This window comes from Colobus angolensis, unplaced genomic scaffold (genome assembly GCF_000951035.1).
Source record: "Colobus angolensis palliatus isolate OR3802 unplaced genomic scaffold, Cang.pa_1.0 Scaffold200, whole genome shotgun sequence".
Lineage (NCBI taxonomy): Eukaryota > Metazoa > Chordata > Mammalia > Primates > Cercopithecidae > Colobus > Colobus angolensis.
In genome coordinates this window covers 1928286-1947894 of record NW_012115156.1, presented here as the reverse complement: position 1 = coordinate 1947894, position 19609 = coordinate 1928286, and the positions used below count along the sequence as shown (strand labels likewise).

Sequence of the window (19609 nt, the reverse complement as noted above, 5' to 3'; positions counted from 1 at the left end):
AAACCCTGAACTTTTTATAAGGTACAAGTAATTGCAAAATGAGAGGCAATGAAATATTCTTTAAAATATTTGCAATGGTACCAAGGCTATTAAAACCAATATGCATCCTTTAAAATTAGAATAACCCCTCTGTTTTGTAACTTTGAAGATAGTATGCATAATGCTTCATATACTGAGTACAATTTACTTACTATCTTAGAGCAACAAGGGATTTTTGGAAGAGACAGGTTTACAATTTTCAGAAGTGTCTCACGCATATATGTTATTAGAATCATTTGATGACAGAGATCCATGGACAGCTTTCTCAGGGGTGAAATGATTTGCTAGAGGAGCCAGTACAGTTTTATTCATATTCAGATATTGAACTATTGAACCCCTTAAAAGCTAGAAATTGATCTTCACTCTATGAAGGAAAGCAAAAAATTTGAACATTTGACTAATTACTGTGTCTGTGAAACTATGATATATACCTGGTTAGCTGTACCAGTTTTATATCAGGGGAAAGAAACATATCAAAGTCAGAAACATCCCTTCTATGATGTTTTATATTAAATTTTTAGCCAAAATTTTTATAACATTACCCTGTCAGGTGAGCAAATGTTACCTTTTTGGAGATATTTAAGTAAAATTATAATTAGAAAATGATTTATGTATTATTTGTTTAAAATCCCTCTCCCCTTATAGACTAGTAATTTCATGAAGGCAGGTACTGTGTGTATTCTACCCATCATTGTAAACCAGGCATGTTGCATGGTGAATACTTATTATTGAACGCATCTTCTTGACCTATCCCAATTCCTAAAATTGAGAAAATTGATATTGCTTTACTTGGAAATCAAATTCAAAATAGAGTACCTTTTTTGCTGGTTATAGTAAACAATTCTGTCAATTATGGAGAAATATTGTGCTTGAGAAAATTTATGATACAATCACTCTCGATATAATTTTCATTGACTTCATTTAAACTTTGTTCTGTATAATATATGCACAATGGGAAATGTGGCCTTTGTAATCATTTTTAGTAGGAACTAAGATACAACTACATAAGAATTTCTTAATTGTAATGAAACTCTGAAGTAGAAGTGGTTTAACTTTTGTCTAGTTGCTGCTACATATACCCCACAGGGATGTCTCACCTGAGAATCGTGAACTTATATGGAAAAAAAATACATCTTTCTTTTTCCTTCTAACTGAAATTCATCATTTTTTTATTGATTAATTTTTTACCCTGCCCACAAAAATATTAACAGTTATGAAAACTGTCACCAGCAGCAATCACATGTATCCCATATCACATTTATAGTTGTTCAGATTTTTTTTTAAGAGTCAGGTTCTCTGTCACTCAGGCTGGAGTGCAGTGGCATGATCATAGCTCACTGCAGCCTAGAACTCCTGGGCTTAAGAGATCCTCCTATCCCAGCCTCAGCCTTCCAAGTAGCAGGGAATATAGGCATGCACCATAACTTGTGGCTACTGTTCAGGTATCTTTGAAATATGTTTTACAGGCATTGCTACTTTAAAATTATGATAGTTTCTAGACCTATTATAAGAGTTTATTATTTAATGAGTTAATAGAGAAACATACATATTTCCATATCTCATATTTTTAAAAATAAATTTGAAAATTACATTTCAATATGATTGGAGTGCTTTAACTTAGGATCCTTTTAATTTTAAAAGGCATTTTAACTTAGAATAATTATTATGGGAACTGGTCCATAGATTCACCAGACTGCTAAGGACGATGTAGTAGTCCATTTTTACACTCCTATAAAGAACTGCCTGAAACTGGGTAATTTATAAAGAAAGGTTTAATTGACTTACAGTTCTGCGTAGCTGGGGAGGCCTTAGGAAACGTACAATCATGGCAGAAGGTGAAGAGGAATCAAAGACCTTCTTCAGGAAGAAGGAAAGAGAGGCCTAGTAAGAGCAGGGAAAACTGCCTCATTAAACAATCAGATCTCGTGAGAGCTCACTCACTATCATGAGAACAGCATGGGGGGAACCACCCCCCATGATTCAATCAGCTCTCACCCAGGTCCCTCCCTCAACACGTGGGGATTATGGGAATCACAATTCGAGATGAGATGTGGGTGGGGACACAGAGCCAAACCTTATCAAGGGGCATATAATAAAAAAGATTAAGGAAAAACTCCTGCCATAGAAGATCTGGTCAGACAAGATGCTTTTAATATGAGAATAGTTTTTAAATTTTCAATCTTTCGGTTCATACTAAAGACTGTTTTCAAGAATGACAGAGAGATGTGATGTAATTTAAATGTTGCAGATAGTGTCCTCTGTGTGTCTGGGCCTTCCATACAAAAGTATAAATCTAAACCAATGATATTTGGAGACCTTTATCTAGTAAGCCTTATAAAAAAGGAGCCTTATGTACATTTGAATATTTAGGCACTACCATTAATGAATGATAGATTGTGTTCAGTTTTCAAACTGTTCCATGAAGGGAAAAGTTCTCATTTTTTGTGAAGTTATGTCTTAACATCTGTTTAAGAGTCTATATCCTGTTCATTGAGTATCCTTCCTTATATCCATCCTCTATAACTGCCTTTCTTTAACAAAGCCGTCATCAGCATCCTGTCTTTTTCCCTAGGTTAAAAAGGCAGGAGGCATTAAAACAAAACTTATCCTGTTTTGAATTGCTAGTTACATCAGAAATTATGGACGTTTTCATCATTGTTTAGATTAGAGGATATTTTGAGGTAAGAGCAAATTTGTTTTACTAATCAGGATAGGAGAAATGACAGTCCTATAGTTGCATAGTTTGGGGTAACCAGACAGTTCAGATGAATTACAGATGAGGTGGCAAACAAAGGCTTTCTGGAGTGTTGTCAATTAGATTGTGTTATACAGCTGCAAATAAATACCTGAATATGCTGAAAATGACAAATATTCACTTGCTTTAGTGTCCTTGGCCAATGTTCTGAGCCTCAAGGGAAAATTGCAAATTCATTTTTCTTTAGTGCATTTAAGACATTACATAAAGATCTCATAAATTTTAATTTAAAAGGCCATTTACAAATGGTCTTTTTTATATTTTTAAAGCCCAATTTGCCTATAAGTAAGTTGATCTCACGCTGTGAGGATATGTCTAGCTGGAACTCTATAGAATCATTTTCTTAGCCAGCAACAGCTGTGCTGTTCTTTTCTAAATAGTAATAATGCTGTACATTGTACTTGTTTTTTATTGTCGAGGAGGGCTACTGGTACCTTTATTGAGGTACTTTGAGAGCAGCCTGATTTCTTTTTTGGAATGCACAATAAAATAGAAGTAATTTAAATTTTAATATGCCTTCCTTACACCATTAATTAAAATGATTTATGTTTGGTTGCCTTCTTTTTTTTTTTTGAGAGGGAGTCTCGCTCTGTCGCAAGCTCCGCCTCCCGGGTTTACACCATTCTCCTGCCTCAGCCTCACCAGTAGCTGGGACTACAGGCGCCCACCACCTCGCCCGGCTAGTTTTTTGTATTTGTTAGTAGAGACGGGGTTTCACCGTGTTAGCCAGGATGGTCTCGATCTCCTGACCTCGTGATCCGCCCGTCTCGGCCTCCCAAAGTGCTGGGATTACAGGCTTGAGCCACCGCGCCCGGCCCGGTTGCCTTCTTGAAATAGAGTGTGATGTTAGGTCTTACTGCTTTCATGGTGATGTTTTCCAACAGAGCATCTTTTACGAAATAGTATCAAACTCATCCTGGTCTCCGTTTATTTGCTTTGACAGAAGCACCTTTACTTAACTCCTGGCAGAATACACACTGTTCTTCTCAGTCCTCATTTAGCATTCTAAATTATATTTATTGTCCAGATTTCAGGCTACTTATTTACTTGTTCAAAGTAGAACTATTTGATCATTGATGAGTTTGTCAAGGAGAAAAAAAAGCAGAGGATGAGATAACTTGAATTATATTTTGGTCAGGATGTTGAAGGCTAGATGTTGAAGTTAGATACTTTGTGAGATTCAGAAAAGCAGGACCTCGCAAGCAATAACATAAGAACTTTGTGTTTACGTGTGTCAAAAGAAAGGCATTTTACTTCCTCTCTGATCTTATCAAAAAGAAAAGGGAGAATGAAAGGAAGACCCCCATATATTTTAAACAAATTCTTGTAAATACTAAGAATGTTTCTCTATTGTCTAGGTCCCTAGGCACCTAGATGACATTGCTGATAAATTGGGCAATTTTTTTTTTCACTGGCAAAAATCAGTTCCGAAATACTACTTGGTCTACAGTCATTGTACAATATCTTTTTTTTTAATCCAAGGCAATTCAATGTTGACAGTTCTTTTCACTCTTTTCTGAATATTGGAACATATGATTGCATCAAGCTGGCTGCAGGCTCCAGTGCTGACATTTTTTAGCGCAAAGAATGCCCATATCACTCGAACATTTGAAAAGTGTTAATGAGCAGATCAAAAGGACTGTTGCCTGAAGCAGCTAACTTTTTTTTTTTTTTTTTAAGAAATCGGCTCTCTTCCAAACTGAAATCTTCATTCTAGCAGCTAAGTAGATGAGATGTAATCCTCCCTGATGATGATAATAACAAATGAAAAAAAATTGGAGAAGAATCAAACTCTGCATATGGTTCATAAAGTGGTGAAAGTGTTTTCCAGAATCTTCAATACAGAGCTGAAGGATGCTAAGTGGAAAAAATTCTGGCAACTAGGCAATATTATGCCTTTTAAAATCTGCAAATTCTCATAAAATATGGTGCATATGAATACATTCTTTTCTGAAATGAATGTGTATTCTTGCACTATTTGATATAAGAATGGGATTCTCATGACTCTAGTTTTTAATGTATTTTTACTAACAGTAAATCTTTCTTTTCTCCTGAACTAGTTTTACTGAAATGTAGGAATGTCAGTTGAACACAGATTTTTGCCATTTTTGGCTTTTGAGCCAAATGGCTTCAGATTATTTTCACCCTTCTTTGTTACTCATGAGGTTGTGTGGCAGAGTGGAGAGAGGGAGCATTTTGAAACATCACAAGAAAACCATTTTGTTTTTCGTCCCCAAATTTTCATGTGGGTGACATTGGGCATATTAGCTAAATGTTATATCTATATAAAATGGTGATAAACTCTATCTTACTTAGTTATTAGAAGTTTTAAATATAACTCTCTGTGTAATTATCTATCGTCTATCTATCCATTCATTCATCCATCCGTCCACCCGTCCATCCATCCATCCATATATCCATCTGTCCATCCACCCATCCATCCATGCAAGTAAGTAAGAACTACTCAACAGATCATAGGCTTTTTCTTCTGCACCTTTTCCCTTTGCAAACTAAACCTTATTTTAAAAAGATGTCATATGGCAGAAGTTGAATTCAGAGTTTGGAGACAGGTGGACTTGGTCCTCGATTTGAATCCTATTTCTGTGTTTTCTCTTTGTATGTATTTGGGCGAGTTATTGAAGTTAGAGCTTTCCTCTCCTTATATTTAAAATGAGGATAAACATAGTGATTACACAGAGTTATTATGAAAATAAAAGAACTATAGAGACAGAGTATGTGGCGTCTGGCAGCACCAATAAAGGGTGGTTCTTATTAATAGTGTTAACAACACAGAGATGAGCCTTAGCTCTGGTTCAGTTTCTGAAGGTGCTATTATTTGTTGTGATGGTGGTTGTGTCTCTTAATTTACCAGATCAAAATTTGATTTACGTAGAGCTTTGAGGGCTTTGTTTTCATTATTAACAATGTAGAAAATATACTTGTCAGGACTTTATTTCACTTTAAATTTATAATAAGTCATGAATTATTCACACAAAAGAATAATGGCACACTACTGAAAAGAACTCTAATGTTCTTTTCTGGAATAAGGTGAATACAATTGCATATAGACATATGGCCATATTTAACCATGGAAAGGCACAGAGGCAAAAACCTGGTGGAAACATTGTAATATGTATTTTTTATCATTTTATAAGAATTGTCATTTTGACAAGGACCTACAGTTAATCCAATTTATTTCCCAGATGAAGAAACTTAGTATACTTCTATCTCGCCTTCTACAATTGAGTTATCTGACTTTATTGATTGAGGGAAAAATTTAGTGTTTCATTTTCTTAGGGACTAGTAATATTTTCATTTCATGTAAATCTGTTTATTATTTTTGTATATTTTTCCTCAATATTTTACTTACACATTTGGAAATCAACTATAATTTTTTGTGAACATTCTCAGTTCCATCAATTTCATTTTCAGTATATTTTTAGTACCTTCAGTATCTGCTGTGTGCAGAGCACTTTATTAGGCATGATGGCATGTATAAATAAGGAGAAATGATTATTGCCATTAAGAAATTTGTAATTTTCAGTGATAATTTAAAAATTGCAAAATCAACATATAAACCCAAATTAATGAGGCATAAATGGTTCAACTGTGCAGCAACATATACTTTAAAAAGTTTTATGTCTTCTAGATGCAACAACAGGAAGTTGGTGGGCTACTCTGTGAAGGCTGGTTGGGATGTAACAGGAAAATGATCATTGTATTTGGGGGAAGCACCAGGATCATCAGGCTGGCTAGAGAGGAGGTCCATGCAGGGGGATGTTTGTAGATACATGTTAGGCCTTAACTGTGGAGGGACTAACACCATGCTGAGGCATTTTAACAATGAGAACAGAAAAACTGGCTCATGTTTATGTGCTGCAAAAGGGGCTTTGATACTTTATCTTGCAGTATATTAGATAAAGGATCTCCAGTGAAGAGAAGGAATGTAAAGATGTCTCCCATGATACTATGTGAGTTTGACAACAGTGGTCATATGGGGATTTTAAATTGACATTCAGTTTTCCCATATCATTGTTAAACTGGATGCTGTATGGGATAATGAATATGACATTTTAAAAAAGGAAGAGTTATGGAGAGGGATGTTGAGTAATTCTCAGGAGGATGTAATACAGAACAGGGTTGGGGATACTATTTATGTCCTCAGAAATTTATATAACAGTGCAAGATGTACATGTAATAAGAAGAGTAAATTTGAAGTCCTCACGATGAAATGAAAATGAGTTCAGATATATTATTCTCAGACTTAGTGGAATGGAAGGATTTACCTTGATCTTTTTCTAGTGAGAGAACTCCAGAGAGTACTTTATGGCAATTCACAAAACTAAGAGTGGAAGCATTACTTGTAAGGTCTTTCCAAGAAAATTTAGTAATTTATTGATTCAAATTGTGAACACTGGGACTATTTATTCGGTTTTTTTTTTGTTGTTGTTTTGTTTTGTTTTTTGTTTTTTTTTTTTTTACCAGGGAAATGATCGATTAAGTTTCTGTTAGAAAAATATTGACCTGGCTACATAGGTTAAAATGGGGAATCAGTTGGAGATAGAGAAATAAGTTAGATGTCTAATTTAACTACAAGTAGAGCATTTAGTCATTGATGCAAAAAAGGCTATGGTAATTATAACTATCAATAAATTTTGTGAATATAATTAAAATTCTTGGAATGGGGTGGTGAGAAAAGATGGGGATGCGTCTCCTTTGTCTGAGCAACATTCATTTATTTCTAATGGCTCAGCCATACTTAAAATGTTATCAGTTCTAGAAACCACACTTTGAAATATTGATCAAATCAATATGTGCTAAAAAAAAAAAAAAAAGACCAAGATAACCAGATAGCTCAGAACTATCTCATGAGAAATGTTTGATATATTTGGGTTCCAGATTGGTAGACTCAATAGATATACGGTAATTATCCTAGCATTCAAAAATAGGAACTGGTCTCCTCTGAAAGAAAGAGTGCATGTGTGTGTGTGTGTGTGTGTGTGTGTGTGTGTGTATGTATGTATGTGTGTGTGTGGTGTATTGCCAGACTCTAGGATCAAGACTAAAGACTGGAAACTATAGAGTGGGAAGTGCTTTGGCTTCATCTGGAGGAAAAACTTTCAAATGATGTGGGTTCCTTGCCAATGGGCTGAATTGCTTTGTAAGGTAGTGGATTTCTCTTTATTGCAGTAATTCAAACATAGTTAGACTACAACTTGGTGGAACTTTTCAGAGTATTGAAGTTTTGATTGTGTATGCATTGGAGGAGTTGAAACAATGTTGTACTGGATACATTTAAGGTACAAAGAATCTTGAGAAAATGCTTTTAGGAGTGACCGGGGAAGGGAGTGAAAAGAATCCCTTCTGCCGGGCGCGGTGGCTCAAGCCTGTAATCCCAGCACTTTGGGTGGCCGAGACGGGCCGATCACAAGGTCAGGAGATCGAGACCATCCTGGCTAACACGGAAACCCCGTCTCTACTAAAAAATACAAAAAACTAGCCGGGCGGGCGCCTGTAGTCCCAGCTACTCGGGAGGGGAGGCTGACGCAGGAGAATGGTGCAAACCCGGGAGGCGGAGCTTGCAGTGAGCTGAGATCGTGCCACTGCACTCCAGGCTGGGCGACAGAGCGAGACTCCGTCTCAAAAAAAAAAAAAAAAAAAAAAATCGCTTCTTCCCTTGTCCTTCCCTCTGCAGTCCATCTCCTTCCTTCCCTTTCTCCTTTTTCACTCTCTCAATTTGTTTCTTCCTCTCTTCTCTCCCTTTCTTCCCGCCCTTTTTCCTCTCTTCCTAATTTCCCTTTCTTCCTTCTTCCCTCTCTTTCTTTGTCCCTTCCTCCCTCCTTTTCTCTCCCCTTCTCACTTCTTTCCTTTTCCTCTCTTCCTAACTTTCCTTACTTCCTTGAAGGTCTAATTTGTGCTAGACATTCTATTAAATACTAGAAAGGCAGTGAGGAGCAAAGCAGACATAACACCTGTTCCCATGAAACTTACTATTTCTTTGTAGATAAAATGAATAAACTTACCCTTTTTTGGTAGATAAAATAATAAACTTGGATAAATTCTAGGAGAGAATAATGCATCTGTGCATATCAAGAGAATCATATATGCTTTGGGAAAATAGGGAGAATTCATCAGGGAGAAAGGAAGGTGGGGGATATTTCAAAGAATGTATTGGGCATGGAAATGGTTTGGTAAAGTCATTAGAAGGGAGAAAAGATTATGGATTATGCCAACTTTTTGAGGCTGCAACTGAAAAAAAGTTATTCACTTGAAAGAAACAGGGAAGGTTGGAAGGAGTGTTAGCTTTTAAATGAAGATGGTTAGGTTAGCTTTGATTTTGTTATAAAATGCTAGCAGATTTTGTTTTCATTAATGGTTTTGGACATGCAAGTTCATAGTCATATGACATGCTTTCTTTTTTTATGGAAGAAATATACCTGCAGTTTGATGAACTTAACTTTATTTTGTTTTATTATTGTATTATTTTAAATCTTAATTCTCTACTGGCATTTATTTCTGGGCTAATTATAAAAAGTCATAAAGTTTTATCTTTCACGTTTACCAAAATCTACTGGAATTTTGTGATTATTGAAAAAATAAAATTGAATTAAATAAAAGAGTTAAATAGAAATAATGGCTTTTTTGTAACATTCAAAAGGAGAGTCAGTCAAATTTAATTACTGTCTAGTTGTATCTGTATTTTCGTCATTATTGTCTGTGTATTTTTTCCCTGAGGTTTGAATCTAAACTAAAATTTAGATGAGGAGAATATTATACACACAGAAAATTATGGGTCAATTCTCTAAACATTATCAATAACATCAATAAAAACCCTTTCACTATGGAAAATGTCAAATATTTATGAAGACAGAGACTAATATACCTACCCACAAAAATTAAAAATTAAACAAAATTTAAAAAACTAAGATAATGAACTTCCCATTGAGACCTCATCACTCAGCTTCAATGATTCTCAACTTATTGTCAGTTTTTTTTCTTTCAATTTTTATTTTAGATTCAAGGGTACATGTACAGGTTTGTTACAGAGGTGAATTTTGTGTTGCTGGTGTTTGGTGTACAAATGATTTCATCACCCTGGTAGTGAGCATAGTACCTGATGGGTAGTTTTTCGACGCTCACCTTTCTACTAGGTCCTCACTTCAAGTAGGCTATGATGTCCATTGCTCCCATCTTTCTGTCCATTTGTACTCAGTGTGCAGCTTCCACTTATTAGAAGAACAGGTGGTATTTGGTTTTCTGTTTCTGTGCTAATTCTCTGAGGATAATGGCCTCCAGCTGCATCCATGTTGCTGCCAATGACATGATTTCATTTTTTAAAAAATAGCTGTTTAGTATTCACTGGTGTATCTGTATCACTTTTTTTTTTTTTTTTAGCCAGTCCATCGTTGATGGGCATCTAGGTTGATTCCATGTCTTTGCTATTGTGAATAGTGTTGTGATGAACATACAAGTGCCTGTGTCTTTGGTAGAATGATTTATATTCCTTTGGGAATATACCCAAAAATGGGATTGCTGGGTTAAATGTAGTTCTGCTTTAAGTTCTCTGAGAAATCTTCAAACTGCTTTCCACAATGGCTGAACTAATTTATATTCTCACCAGCAGTGTATAAACATTCCCTTTTCTCTACAGCCTTGCTAACTCCTGTTGTTTTTCTTTTTTTCCTTTTTAATAACAGCTATTCTGATTGGTGTGAGATGGTATCTTGTTGTGGTCTTGATTTGCATTTCTCTAATGATTAGCAATATTGAGCATTTTTAAAATAAGCTTGTTGGCCATGTATGTGTCTTCTTTTCAGAAGTGCCTGTTCGTGTCCCTTGCCCATTTTTTTTTAATGATGTTGTTTGTTTTTTGCTTTTTGATTTAACTTTCTTACAGATTCTGGATATTAGACCTTTATTGGATGCATAGTTTCAAATATTTTCTCCCATTCGATAGATTATCTGTTTACTCTGTTGATACTTTCTTTTGCTGTGCAGAAGCTTTTCAGTTTAATTAGGCCCTACTTGTTTATTTTTGCTTTTGCTGCCATTGCTTTTGGAAACTTCATCATGAAATCTTTGCCAAAGCCTATATCCAGAATGGTATTTCCTAGGTTTTCTTTTAGAGTTTTAGGTTTTATATTTAAGTCTTTAATTCATTTTGAGCTGGTTTTTATGTATGGTGAAAAGAAGGGGTTTAGTTTCGATCTTCCACATATAGCTAGCCAGTTATGCCAGAATCAGCTACTGAATAGGGAGTTCTTTCCCCATTGCTTGTTATTGTCAACTTTGTTGAAGATCAGATGGTTGTAGGTGTGTGGTTTGATTTCTGGGTTATCTACCCTTTTCTATTGGTCTACAGGTCTGTTTTTGTACCAGTACCGTGCTGCTTTGGTGTACTCTAGCCTTGTAGCATAGTTTGAAGACAGGTAGTGTGATGCCTCCTGCTTTTTTCTTTTTGCTTAGAATAGCTTTGGCTATTCAGGTTCTTTTCTGGTTCCACATGAATTTTATAATAGCTTTCTCTAATTCTTTGAAAAATGATGTTGATATTTTGATAGAAATAGCATTGAATCTGTAAATTGGGCAATATGGCTATTTTAACAATATTTATTCTTCCTATTCATGAGCATAGAATGCTTTTTCATTTGTTTTTGTTATCTCTGATTACTTTCAGCAGAGTTTTGTAATTCTCATGGCATAGATCTTTTGCCTCCCTGGTTAGCTGTATTCCAAGATTTTTTTAAATTTCTTTTTCTTTTTTTGACTGTTGTAATTGAATTCTTGATTTGGCTCTCAGCATGGACATTATTGATGTACAGCTATACTACTGATTTTTGTACATTTGATTTGTATTCTGAAAGGTTAGTGAAGTTGTTTATCAGGTTCAGGAACTTTTTGAAATAATATTTAGGTTTTTCTGAATATTGAATCATATTATCAGTGAAGAGGGATAATTTCGACTTCTTATTTTCCTATTTGCATGCCTTTTATTTCTTTCTGTTACCTGATTTCTCTGGCTAGGACTTCCAGGACTACACTGAATAGAAGTGGTGAGAGTGGGCATCCTTGTCTTATTCTATTTCTTTAGAGAAATCCTTCCATCTTTTGCCTGTTTAATAATAATGTTGACTTTGGGTTTATCATAGATGGTTCTTACTATTTTGAGGTATGTTATTTGATGCCTAGTTTGTTGAGAATTTTAACATGAAGGGATGTGGAATTTTATTGAAAGTCTTTTCTGAGTCTATTGAGATGATGATGGCTTTTGTTTTTAGTTCTGTTCATGTGATGAATCATATTTATTGATTTACATGTGTTGAGCCAACTTTGCATCCCAGGGATAAAGCCTGTTGGATCATGGTGGATTAACTTTTTGATACACTGCTGGATTTGGTTTGCTAGTATTTTGTTGAGGACTTTTGTGTCTATGTTCATCAGGCATATAGGTCTGAAGTTTTCTTTTTTCATTATCTCTCTGACAGTTTTTGGTATCAGAATGTTGTTAGCCTTATAGAGTGAGTTATGGAGGTGTCCTTTCTCCTCAGTTTTTTGGAATAGTTTTGTTAGGATTGGTACCAGGACTTCTCTATGTGTCTGGTAGAATTCAGCCACGAATCTGTCCTGTTAGGGCATTTTCTGGATTTTTTAAAATTACTGATCAAGTTTCAGAACTTGTTACTGGTATGTTCAGGATAAATATTTCTTTGTTATTCAATAATCAAAAGTGTGTAATTTTAGGAATTTACCCATTTTTTTCTAGATTTTTTAGTTTATGTGCATAAAGGTATTCATAATAGTGTTTGAGAGTTCTTGTATTTCTGTGGAATCTGTAATGTCCCCTTTGTCATTTCTGATTATGCTTATTTGGGTCTTCTCTTTTTTCTTTATTGATCTAGTTAGTGGTTTATCAACCTTATTTTTTGAAAGATCCAAATTTTGACTTTGCTGATCTTTTTTACAGATTTCATATCTCAGTTTCCTTCAGTTCAGCTCTGATTTTGGTTTTCTTTTCTTCTGCTAGCTTTGGGGTTGGTTTCCTAGTTCCTCTAGGTGTGATGTTAGCTTGTTAATTTGAGATCTTTCTAACTTCTTCATGTAGGCATTTAACACCATATACTTTTCTCTGAAAACTGCTTTAGCTGTGTCCCAGAGATTCTGGGATGCTGAATCTTTGTTTTCATTGATTTCAAAGAATTTTTAAATTTCTCCCTTAATTTCACTCTTTGCCTGAAAGTCATTTAGGAACAAGTTTGTTTAATTTCCCTGTAACAGTATGGTTTTGAGAACTCTTCTTGGTATTAATTTCTATTTCTATTGTACTGTGTTCTGAGAGTGTGTTTGGTATGATTTTGTTGTTTTTAAGTTTGTTGAGAATTGCTTCATGGCCAAGCATGTGGTCGATCTTAGAATATGTGCCATACGCAGATGAGAAGAGTGTATATTTTGTTGTTGTTGGGTATTCTGTTGATGTCTGTTAGGTCCATTTGGTTAAATGTTGAGGTTAGGTCTTGAATATCTTTGTTAGTTTTCTGCTTCAGTGATCTGTCCAATACTGTCAGTGGAGTGTTGAAGTCTTCCATTATTATTGTGTGGTTATCTAAGCTTCTTCATAGGTCTCTAAGAACTTGTTTTATGAATCTGGGATCTCCAATTTGGGAGTGTATGTTAGGAGAATTAAGTCTTCGTGTTGACTGGAAACTTCTATCATTAAGCAATGCCCTTCTTTGTCCTTTTTGATCATTGCTGATTTAAAGTCTGTATTGTCTGAAATATGAATTGCAACCCCTCTTACTTTTTTTGTTGTTGTTGTTTTCTGTTTGCTTGAAAGATCTTTCTCTATTCCTTTCCTTTCAGCATATATATATGTAATTTATGTGAGATGAGTTTCTTGAATATAGCATCTAGTTGGGTTTTGCTTCTTTATCCAACTTGCCACTCTGTACCTTTTAAGTTGGACACTTAACCCATTTATCTTCAAGGTCAATATTGATATGTGAAGATTTGATCTTGTCATGTTGTTAGCTAGTTTTATATAGATTTGATTATATAGTTGCTTTATAGTGCCAATGTGATATGTACCTAAGTGTGTTTTTGTGGTGGCAGGTCTTACATTTCCATGTTTAGTGCTCCCTTTAGGACCTCTTATAAACATATTTGATAGTAATGGATTCCCTTAGAGTTTTCTTGTTTGAAAAGGATTTTATTTCCCCTTCACTTAGGAAGCTTGGTTTGGTTGGATTTGAAATTCTTGGTTGAAGTTTCTTTTCTTTCAAGTTGCTGAATATAGGCCCCCAATCTCTTTTGATTTGTAAACTTTCTGCTGAGAGGTTCACTGTTGGCCTGATGGGATTCCCTTTGTACTTAACCTGGCCCGTCTCTGTAACTGCCTTTAACATTTCTTTCCTTTGTGTTGAACTTGGAGAATCTGATGACTAGATATCTTATCTTTCCCAGTATATTTTAAAGAGTCTCTAAAATTCCTGAATATGCATGCCTACCTGTGTAGTGAGGTTGGGGAAATTTGTGTGGACAATATCCTCAAATACATTTTCCAAGTTGCTTGTTCTCTATCTCTTTTAGAAATGCCAGTGAGTCATAGGTTTGATCTCATCACATAATCCCATATTTCCTGGAGGTTTGTTTTTTCATTTTAAAAAATTCTTAATTTTTTTTTCTGGCTGCATTGATTCAAAGGAACAGTCTTTGAGTTTTGAGATTCTTTCCCAGCTTGGTCTATTTTGTTATTAATGCTTCTAATTGCGTTATAAAAGTCCTATAGCAAATTTTTAATTTTCAGAAGTTCAATTTTTTTTTCATAAAATGACTATGTCATTTTCCAGCTCTTGGATAATTTTATTAGTTTCCTTGGATTGGGTTTCAGTCTTCTGTATCTCACTGGGCTTCCTTGCCATCCAGATTCTGATTCTGTATCTGTCATTTCAGACATTTCAATCTGGTTAAGAACCATTTCTGGGAAGTTATTGAGGTAGTATGTGGAGGTAAGAAGACACTCTGGCTTTTAGAGTTGCCAGAATTCTTGTGCTGATTCTTTCTCATCTGTGTTTGCTGATTTTGCTTTACTTTTTGAAATTACTGTCCTTTGGATGAAGCTATTTGCTTTTATATTCTTTGATGTTTTGAGGGTTTGAAGGCAGTATAAATTGTATTTAGTTGATTGACTTCATTTCTGGATGCTTTCAGGAGGCCAAGGCTCAGCTTAGCACTCCTGAGCTTCATGCCAATGCCTGGGGGACTGGGACTGGGCATGTGGCTTTGTTCCTTGACCTCTTGAGGTCAAGCACTTTCTGCACTGGAAGGGCTGAGATGTTCCCAGACTGCTGACAAAACACTCTGATGGGGGCTGTTGGCAAAAGTGCTCCAGTGGTGGGGGCAGGGTACCACAGGAGAATGCCTTGAAGGAGGAGGTCACCAGAGAGTGCACACTAGTAGGGTGATGGTGTGAGGTGCAGAGAAGTGAGAACCAACAGGACAACGGGGAACCACTGGTGTGTGTGCAGCGGTGGAACATTATTGTCAGTCTTACTTCATCTATATCTGTATCCAATTCCCAACGCCCAAATTATTTTGATGAAAATATCAACATCATATCATTTCACCTGGAAATATTTGTACATACCTTTAAAAGACAAGCAGTCTTTAAATATATATCCATGATCATAGTAACATACTACACATTATAAAGAATCCTTTGATGAGGAAAAAATGGAACCACATTTTCAAAGTTGCTATTGTTTTAAACCTTTGAAAATTTAACAGCATAGTTGAAACATTTGACATCAGATGACATCAAGCTGGAACATTTTCAGTTTTGCCTCTTAGTATAGAGACTTTGATGTGTACCTGAAGTGACTGAAGCCATTGACACTTGTCAAAGATTTTTCCATCATGATGGTGTGAATATCCAGATAGTCCAATACCAGTAAAGGTCATTTCTTTTTTTATTTTATTTTATTTTATTTTATTATTTTTTTTTTAAGGTCATTTCAACTTAAGCCTTAGGTTCCATTCTATTCATGAGAAGAATTAACTGTACTGGGGGCTGAGGCAGGTGGATCACCTGAGGTCAGGAATTTGAGACCAGCCTGGCCAACATGGTGAAACCCCGTTTTACCAAAAATACAAAAAAATTAGCCACACTTGATGGTGGGTGCTTGTAATCCCAGCTATTCCAGATGCTGAGACAGGAGAATCACTTGAACCCGGGAGGTGGAGGTTGCAGTGAGCTGAGGTCACACCGTTGCACTCCAGCCAGGGCAACAAGAGTGAAACTCCGTATCAAAAAAAAAAAAAAAAATTAACTGTAAAAGATTTCATGAGTAACGCATCACAGGAAAGGAATCTTGGCTAAGAAGTTGATATGTTACAAGTGGTTTCAAGCAACAGTTTGTGCCCTTACAGGCTGTTAGGAGACTCTCAGTTGGCATCTCATAGTGGTCAGGTGCCAGTTTGGCTGGAGTCATCTGGAAGCTTGGTGTACCTGGGTGTCCAAGATGGACTTTTCTCTTATATGTCCCATATCTCCTCTCGAATGGCTGAAATAGCTGGGGATCAGCTGATGTCTCCCTGTCACCACCCAGCCTAGATTAGTTTGGGTTTCCTCACAGCTTGATGGTCTTGGGTTAGATTTCTGACCTGACAGCAGTGTTCCTCAACAGTGAGTGTTCCATGGGTGTCAGGGAAACTTAAGTTGTTTTGACCTGGCCTCAGAAGTCACATAATACGTTTTCTACCTTTTTCTGTTGGCCGAAAGCTAGTTATAGGCAATCCAAGATTCAAAGAGAGGGGCATAAATATTGGGTGGCAAGGTTCATTGGGGGACTTCTTTACACCTACCACAGTATTTTATGAATCTGATTATTTTTACACATCCTTACTATTTCCCCCCATGCCATAGAAATTTTTATATTTGATTTTTTTTGACAGGTTATCAAAGATCCTCCACCACCACCACCCCCTGCACCAAAAGAGGTAAGTGAGTGCCTAAAAAACTGATATGGCTGTTTGTTTTTTCCCATATGCAGATACGTTATCCAAATTCGATTAATTTTGTCTGTTAGATAACTATGATACCTATGTACTGACTTTTTAATTTATAAAAATCAGTTTTTATTTTTCATCCTCTTATGATTTATTTCATATTCTAGAGGAATGGGACCTTCATACATTGCTAGCTATAAACTGACCGTTGGAATCAATAGTACATAAAGATTTAATATACTTTTTATACTACTATATCAATAGTTCTGATGTCACTTAGGTTATTTACAAAAAAGATCCAAGCTGACAGTTGAAAGATCCTATTACTTTCTTCAAAATTCTTGGTGCTTTTATATTATTCTGTTAGCCAGAATCGTGTTAGGAACGTGAAATAAGGAATGTGCTGGTGTTGAATATTTTCAAAAATTCTCAACCGCCTATCTTTTCAGTTCAAATTTCATAGAGTCCAAACCTACACATACATTGATGCTTTAATGACTGTTAAAATGCTGTCCTAATTTTAATATTTTATCTTTCTAAATATGAAGTGATGAAAGATTTGAAATACCAAATGATTCCCATAGTTAAAGAGCAACTTCTAGTTACCTAGGGATGATGTAAGAGAGATTCCTAACATTTGAGGAGGGAAAGGAGTTCTCATATCCTGTAGAACTCCACTCGAAATTTATGTGTGTAAGTGTAAATACATCCACATGTTCTATATATAATTTTTTTTCCATAGTAATGGAAAGATTCAGAAGAATATTTAAATGTGAGGCAGTTCTGACTAAACAGTATTGTAAGAAATTAATTAAAAACTATTTATAAAACATATTTCCACAGGAGGAAGAAGAACCTTTGCCTACTAAGAAGTGGCCAACTGTGGATGCCTCCTATTATGGTGGTCGAGGGGTTGGAGGAATTAAAAGAATGGAGGTTAGTGTCTTAAAAATAAATAGAAGCTGCTAATCTGGAGTATGTATTCCTAGGACTATTAAGCCATGGAAACTGTACTTTTCACAATTCAATATTACAATATCATCCATTTGTGCTTAACACTGGGTCTTTTCTGGATACATTTTTTTTCTATGGAATCATCCTAGCCACTGCAAAACTAGCCTAGAAGAACTGGTTTCCTTAGTCAAAGGATTGCATTGATAAGACCTCTGAATTCCAAGGGACAAAACAAAACTAGGGTTTTTCTTATTTTGGAAAAAATTACGTCATAGAATGTCAACTTTGAAGAAGCCAGCCACTTCAAGTTGCAACAATGTTCTTCTTTGTAAAGATCCAATAGTAATCTACTATTTGAGAAGAAAATGTTAAAATATTCAATAGCATGGATCTGACCTTATCACAAATATAGAGAAAGCACATTTAATACTTTGTTAGTTGGCACTTATGAACTATTGTAATTGATATTATATATCATTTATAGAATGCATTGAACTTTCGGACTAGCCCAAAGTGTTGATTAACATTGAACTTTAACATTATACCTTAAAAATCAAATAAGGTTTTCTTATCACTATGAACTATTTTTTCAAAGTGATATATTATTTAGTAATAAGCAATTATTACCAGCACTGAGCTCTTAACAACAGTATAAACAGGCCTGCATCCCATCCCAAGGAGCAATTCAAGGAATTTTTTTCATGAACACATTGACTTTATTATAAAATCCTGGCATTCCTTCCTTATTAGTTATAATTTTCCTTTCCGATTAGAATGTGTTTTATGCATTTTACCATTGTTGCACATGTTTCCTATTGTCATATCTGCTTTGCGCCAGCAAAACTTGATAACCTAATGAACAACCCCACAATTATTGCAGTTTTCTCCTTTTATACATTACAATAAAATTCAGATTCCCGAGGCGAGTTTCCCTTTTCAGAATAAATTTTGCTCTTCTTCAGAAAAAAGCCCAGACATACTGAACATGGTTGTCATTCCCAAAGTGCTTATATAGGTCATCTGACAGTGATTCTTACTTTTTTGGACCACATTAGATCTTGAAACAATGGACGTTTTCCCTGAGAGCTTGCCCTTTATTGTTGAAATATCCTCTGAGACGGATACCTCATTGCCAATTATCTAGGCAATTGCTAGATGCAGTTAAGGTGGTCTTTGGAGAAGTTATTGCATGTGTTTTTGTGTGCTAGAAACTGAGAATCGCAAACAATATAAGAGAACATGGCTAGGCAAGTTCTTGTTGTTTGACATGGAAGGTTATTTTCCTTTCTTACTTTTGTTGTGTCATTCTAGACATGGAAGGGTGGGAAGAAAGTATATAGGATGTTCCCATATGTATAAAACATACACTTTTAAATAAAGCTGTTACAATCAAATATCCAAATATGATCTGTAACAACTTATTTTTAGTTGATTTGACCTCATTCCAAAATGTGTGTGTAAAAAGATCTGTATAACAGGGGAAAATAAAACTTGATAGGATATACCAAAAATGTGAGTAGGTTTCTCTGGATGGAAAAATTTCAATCTATGCTATATATTTACTTATTTTTTAAACGTATTTGAGCATGTAGTAGCTCATATTCAGAATAATAAGCTTAATACCATTTTGAATCACTCATGTAAAATACTGCATGATAATAAAGTAAGGATATTAGTATGTGAGCCTTAATTGAATAAATACTATTCTTGCTTAAAAAAACTAGGGATATGTCAGATTTTTGTTAGTTCAATATTCCAGTGTTCCAAAGATTGAGGTCTCTTTCTAAAGGAAAGGAAATGTGTGAGTGAGATCCTGAGTGGGTCCTGAGTTAAAAGGAACATTATTGGTTTATATTTATG

The 19609-nt window shown here is 35.3% G+C and overlaps 1 protein-coding gene across 4 annotated transcripts in view; it reads left to right on the top strand.

Moving 5' to 3' along the window:
* Positions 1-19609, top strand: part of ANTXR2 (anthrax toxin receptor 2) — a 156697-nt gene that overhangs the window by 71048 nt on the left and 66040 nt on the right. For all 4 annotated transcript variants that reach the window (XM_011941738.1, XM_011941737.1, XM_011941736.1 and 1 more), the window contains 2 exons: positions 16742-16786; positions 17639-17731. In XM_011941738.1, coding sequence (XP_011797128.1) covers positions 16742-16786; positions 17639-17731 — 138 coding nt within the window. The remainder of the gene's footprint in view (positions 1-16741; positions 16787-17638; positions 17732-19609) is intronic.